This window comes from Chiloscyllium plagiosum, chromosome 37 (genome assembly GCF_004010195.1).
Source record: "Chiloscyllium plagiosum isolate BGI_BamShark_2017 chromosome 37, ASM401019v2, whole genome shotgun sequence".
NCBI lineage: Eukaryota > Metazoa > Chordata > Chondrichthyes > Orectolobiformes > Hemiscylliidae > Chiloscyllium > Chiloscyllium plagiosum.
Genome location: NC_057746.1, coordinates 25082387 through 25088662, shown reverse-complemented (window position 1 = coordinate 25088662; position 6276 = coordinate 25082387). Strand labels below are relative to the sequence as shown.

At 45.0% G+C, this 6276-nt stretch overlaps 1 protein-coding gene across 1 annotated transcript in view; it reads left to right on the top strand.

Moving 5' to 3' along the window:
* The first annotated feature begins 3305 nt into the window (after positions 1-3305).
* The window catches only part of LOC122541389 (ras/Rap GTPase-activating protein SynGAP-like), a 516506-nt gene continuing 513535 nt past the window's right edge, over positions 3306-6276 (top strand). Inside the window, exon 1 of the mRNA XM_043678125.1 lies at positions 3306-3422. Within this exon, the coding sequence (XP_043534060.1) occupies positions 3405-3422 (18 nt within the window). The 5' untranslated portion in view covers positions 3306-3404. The remainder of the gene's footprint in view (positions 3423-6276) is intronic.

Sequence of the window (6276 nt, the reverse complement as noted above, 5' to 3'; positions counted from 1 at the left end):
TTCTTTACTCAGCGAGTCGTGAGTTCATGGAATGCCCTGCCAGTAGCAGTGGTGGACTTTCCCTCTTTATGGGCATTTAAACGGGCATTGGATAGGTATATGGAGGATAGTGGGCTAGTGTAGGTTAGGTGGGCTTGGATCGGCGCAACATCGAGGGCCAAAGGGCCTGTACTGCGCTGTATTCTTCTATGTTCTATGATCCCACAGCTTGGTGGTAATGGTTACATTACGGATGAGGTTGCAGATTGTGCTGGAGTACAATTCTGCTGCTGCTGATGGTCCACAGCGCTTCATGAATGCCTTAGTTTGCTAAATCTTTTTTTTTGAAATCTGTCCCATTTAGCACCGTGACAGTGCCACACAACACGATGGAAGGTATTCTTTATGTGAAGGTGGAACTTCATCTCCACAAGGACTGTGTGGTGGTCATTCTTACTGGTACTGTCTTGGGCAGATTTACCTGCAGCAGGCAGATTGGTGAGGATGAGGTCAAGTATTTTTCCTTCTTGTTGGTTCCCTCACCACTTGCCACAAACCCACTCTAGTAGCTATGTCTGTTCAGACCTGACCAGTTCAGTCATTAGTGCTGCTGCCGAGCCACTGTTGGCAGTGAGTGGTGGCCATTGAAATCCCCACCCTGTGTATATTTTGTGCCCTTGCTACTCTCAGTGCGCCCTCCAAATGTTGTTCAACACAAAGAAGTACTGGTTCATTTGCTGAGGGAGGACAGTGTGAAGTAATCAGCAGGAGGCTTCCTTGCCCATGTTTAACTTGAAGCCATGAGACTTCGTAGGGTCCAGCATCAAAGTTGAGGACACCCAGGGTAACTCCCTCCTGACTGTATACCACTGAGCCACTGCCTCTGCCTGGCCTGTCCTGCTGGTGAGACATGACATATCCATAAATGGTGATGGTGGTGTCTGGGACATTGTCCCTAAGGTATGATTCTGTAAGCTTGACTAATCTGTGAAGCAACTCTTCCAGGTTTGGCACTAGTCCCAACTGTTAGTAAGGAGTCGACAGAGCTGTTTTCCACTCCCAGTATCTTTCCCTGTAGCTAAGTCAATGTCAGATGATCTGAATGGTTTCATTTCTATCATTAGATAGACTGGTTTGAGTCAACCACATTGTTTTAGGTCTGGAGTCACACGTAGGCTGGACCAGGTAAGAATGATGAATTCCCTTCCTTAAAGGGTGTCAGTAAACCAGATAGGTTTTTACAGCAATTGGCCCTGTTTTCAGTCACCATTAGGTTAGCTTTTAATTCTTGATTCATTAATTGAATTCAAATTTCAGCAGTTGCTGTGGTGGGATTGGAACCCTCGTCACCACAGCATTAACCTTGGTCCTCTGGATTCCCAGTCCAGTAGCTTTACCACTACACCATCGACTGTGGCCGCACGAAAGATCAGATCGCCTATTCCAAACAACTTTGTTTGAGGGAGGGGAGATAATGGCAATGGGAGATAGTGGTACTATCACTAAATTATTAACCCATAAACTCAGCTAAGGGTCTGTGGACCCGGGTTCAAATCCCACCACAGCAGATGGTGGAATTTGAATTCAGTACGAAATAAAGGGTCTAATGATGACCATGAATCTGTTGCCAATTGATGGAAAACCCATCTGGTTCACTAATGACCTTTAAGAAAGGAAACCGCCGTCCTTACTTCATCTGGACTACAAGTGACTCCAGTCCCACAACAACATAGTTAAATGTCCTCTGGACAATTAGGGGTGGCCAATAAACACTGACCTAGCTAGAGATGCCCACATTCTGAGTGAATAAAAAATAACCTCTAGCTATAATCTAATTATTGTTGTTTTGACCAGAATCCTCGTTCGTACTTTCGACCAACCTTGGTCTGAAAGTCAGGTAAAGTGGGAAACTGTACTTACCTTAAAAAAAGGATTAACGCATGGGCGGCAAGGTGGCTCAGTGGTTAGCACTGCTGCCTCACAGCACCAAGGTCCCAGGTTTGATTCCAGCCTCGGGTGACTGTCTGTGTGGAGTTTGCACATTCTCCCCCTGTCTGCGTGGGTTTTCTCCAGGTACTCCGGTTTCCTCCCACAGTCCAAAGATGTGCAGGTCAGGGTGGATTGACCATGCTAAATTGCCTGTAGTGTTAGGTGTATTAGTCAGAGGGGAAATGGGTCTGGGTGGGTTACTCTTCGGAGGGTCGGTGTGGACTGGTTGGGCTGAAGGGCCTGTTTCCACACCGTAGGGAATCTAATCTAATCTAATCTAAAATCTGGTATGATTATGGGAGTAGCAGGGCTCAATTCACCATGTTACTGCGGGACGTTAGAACAATTCACTCTGTGAATAAGATCCCAAGGGTTGATAACACTAACCTGAGAGACTGAGTCAGAGTACTGCTCACAGATTTTTCTATTGGTCTAAAACACAGAGCAAATTGTTGAAATGTTCAATGGGTCTTGACCCTCAAAGGTTGAAGAAAGGCTGAGTAGTTGCCTGGCTATTGCTAACACCTTCGAGGAGAAAGTGAGGACTGCAGATGCTGGAGATCAGAGCTGAAAATGTGTTGCTGGAAAAGCGCAGCAGGTCAGGCAGCATCCAAGGAGCAGGAGAATCGACGTTTCGGGCATAAGCCCTTCTCCTGAAGAAGGGCTTATGCCCGAAACGTCGATTCTCCTGTTCCTTGGATGCTGCCTGACCTGCTGCGCTTTTCCAGCAACACATTTGCAGTATTGCTAACACCTCACAAGGGTTTTGAAGCCAACGGTATATCTTTTGAAGTGAAGCAACTGCTATAATGTAGGAATTGCAGCAACTAATTTGCACACAGCAAGCTCTCACAAACTGCAATGAGATCATGACCAGCTGATGTGGCCATAGGAGATCCTGTGGCATAATGAGTAGCATCCCCGTCCAAAGCCGAAAGCTCTGGGTTCTGGTTCTGTTTTGTGAGATGATGGCCTGGCTAGAGTGCATGTTAATATGCTCTCTGTTACACATTAGGCAGGTGGAAAGAGCATGACAATCTCTCATTCTGCTCTGTTCTGTAGCCTATGGTGGCAGGCTAGCAACCTTCTGCAGAAGAAATTAGGCATGGAAGCGAGCGTACACTATCTGTGTCATATACCAGTAGGGAAAGAGAAGTAAAGAAGAATGAAGTGTTGGTTGATGAATGAAATATGGACTAAAGGCCTGGAGGAGGTTCCCTGTCTTCTTTTGAAGGAGGGAAAGGGCAGAGACGAGCAAATCAATCAGGAAATTAGAAAGAATTTAGTGTTGTTCTAGCAGAACTAATGATGCGATATCACCTCTTCTTGCAGATGTGCGAGGACCACCAACTCATCGAATCTCCTATAACCAGTTACCTTACGACCGTCCCGTGTGGAACCCAAAATTCTGCGTTGTCTCCGGAAACCAGCTTCTTATGTTAGACGAGGAGGAGGTACGTGGGTGAGAGGATGGAAAAGAGGAAGGGGTGCCCTGTAATCCTATCCCTTCTGTTTGTCCATTTATTCTTGTACTGGAATGTGGCAAGGCTGGCATTTATTGTGCATCCATATTTGCCCTTCGACTGAATGGCTTTTGAGGCTAGTTCAGAGGGTGATTAAGGCTAAACCATGTCACTTTGTAGGCCACTTGGAGGAAGAAAACACCATGAATGACAAAATGTCGGCATCCAAGTTCAGTAGGTAATAGGGAAAGCAAAAAGAAGTTTGGTTTTTATCTCAATGGGAATGGAGTACAAAAACAGGAAGATTTTGCTAAAGTTTGACAAGGTACCAGTCAGACCATTACTGGAATATTTAAAACAGGTTTGGTCCTTTCATCGAAAGAAAGATATGTGGTATTGGAAGCAACCCCGAGAAGGTTCACTAGGCTAATAGTATTTGGCGTAGTGGATGCAGGTACAGTTAGTTGCAATGTTTACAAGACACTTAGATAAGTACATGAATAAGAAATGTTTGGAGGGATAAGTGCAGGCAGGTGGGACAACTTGGATTAGGATTATGGTTGGCATGGACTGGTTGAACTGCTGGGTCTGTTTTCATGCTGTGTGACTCTATGATGCTATGACTATCTTATGTGGAGAATTTGAGTATTTTTGGCCTGTGTTTGTTGGAATATAGAAGAATAAGAGACCTTATTGAAACATATAAGATTCTTAAAAATCACACAACACCAGGTTATAGTCCAACAGGTTTAATTGGAAGCACACTAGCTTTCGAAGCGACGGTCCTTCATCAGGTGACTATCACCTGATGAAGGAGCGTCGCTCCGAAAGCTAGTGTGCTTCCAATTAAACCTGTTGGACTATAACCTGGTGTTGTGTGATTTTTAGCTTTGTACACCCCAGTCCAACACCGGCATCTCCGAATTATAAGATTCTTAGAGAACTTGACAGGGTAGATAGGGAGCGATTGTATCGCCTTGTGGGAGACTCTAGGAGCAGAGGAAATAGTCTGAAAATAACAGATTGTACATCTAAGACAGAGAGGAGGAGAAATGTCTTCTCACAGAGTGAGTTTGTGTAATCGTTTACCACAGAGGCCTGTTGAGGCTTGGACATTAAGTATATTCGAAGTTGAGGAGTGACAGACTTTTAAGCAGTGAGAAAATCTTGTCATGGAGAAAAGGCAGGAAAATGAAGTTAACGATTATCTAACTAGCCATGAACTCATTGAATGGTGGAGCAGATTCAATGGGCTGAATGGCCTACTTATGATAGTCTTATTTCCTTCCCTAAACAGCATTAGTGAACTAGTTGGATTTTTACAGTGATCGGTTGTTCTATTCATCATTACTAGATTTATATTTCAGGGTTTATGAATGGAATTTGAATCCCAGAAGTGGTGGGAATTGAACCCATTATCCCTCAAGCATTGGTCTGAGTTTTCTAATTTATTACTCCAGTGACATTATCAATACCCCACTGCCACCAGCCCCTACCTCGATTAGATTATCCGAGATGGTGTCTGGGAGATGGGCCACGTGTCTCACAGTTTAAAATCATCCAATGGAGTGATGGAGAATCTGCTCCCTTTCTGATTGGCCGGTGAGAGTTGGGTGACCAACAGTGGGAGTATGTTAAGGTTATGTGATGAAATCTCTGGAATATGGTCTGTCAACAGCCTTGGTAAGAACACTCCTGGAATACTGTGTCATGTTGGAGGAGAAGGCAACCTCTGGACCTACAGTTCTGGTCTCCTCATCTGTGGAAGAATGTTCTGGCTATACAGGGCGTGAAGTCAATGTTTACCAGACCCTACCTCGATCAGATTATCCGAGATGGTGTCTGGGAGATGGGCCATGTGTCTCACAGTTTAAAGTCATCCAATGGAGTGATGGAGAATCTGCTCCCTTTCTGATTGGCCGGTGAGAGTTGGGTGACCAACAGTGGGAGTATGTTAAGGTTATGTGATGAAATCTCTGGAATATGGTCTGTCAACAGCCTTGGTAAGAACACTCCTGGAATACTGTGTCATGTTGGAGGAGAAGGCAACCTCTGGACCTACAGTTCTGGTCTCCTCATCTGTGGAAGAATGTTCTGGCTATACAGGGCGTGAAGTCAATGTTTACCAGACCGATTGTTAGCATGGCAGCACTGATATAGTCAGTTACGATGATATTCACTGGAGTTTAAAAGAATAAGGGGGATTTCATAGAAACCTTTAAAATTCTAACAGGACTAGACAGGGTAAAACACAGGAAGGAGGTCCCCAATGAGTGAGAAGAATCAAGACTAGGGGTTACAGTTTAAGGATATGGGGGAGGCCATTTAGGACTGAGATGAGGAGAAATTTCTGCACCCAGAGAGTGTGAGCCTGTGGAAGTCACTGGCACAGAAAATAATTAAGAAGGAGTTAGATATAGTTCTTAAGGCTAAAGGGATCAAAGGGTATGGGAGAGAAAGCAGGAACAGGGGACTGAGTTGGATGATCAGCCACGATCATATTGAATGGTGGAGCAGGTTGAAAGGGCTTGAATGGCTTACTCCTCCCCCTAATTTCTGTTTCCATGTTTAAAGTGATCAGATGTCATTTAGCTGAAGCTTGCAGGAGAATCCAGAACCGGGGAGGGGGTCACAGGCTAAGATAGAATATAGAACATAGAAACATACAGCGCAGTACAGACCCTTTGGCCCTCGATGTTGCGCCGATCCAAGCCCACCTAACCTACACTAGCCCACTATCCTCCATATGCCTATCCAATGCCCGTTTAAATTCCCATAAAGAGGGAGAGTCCACCACTGCTACTGGCAGGGCATTCCATGATCTCACGACTCGCTGAGTAAAGAA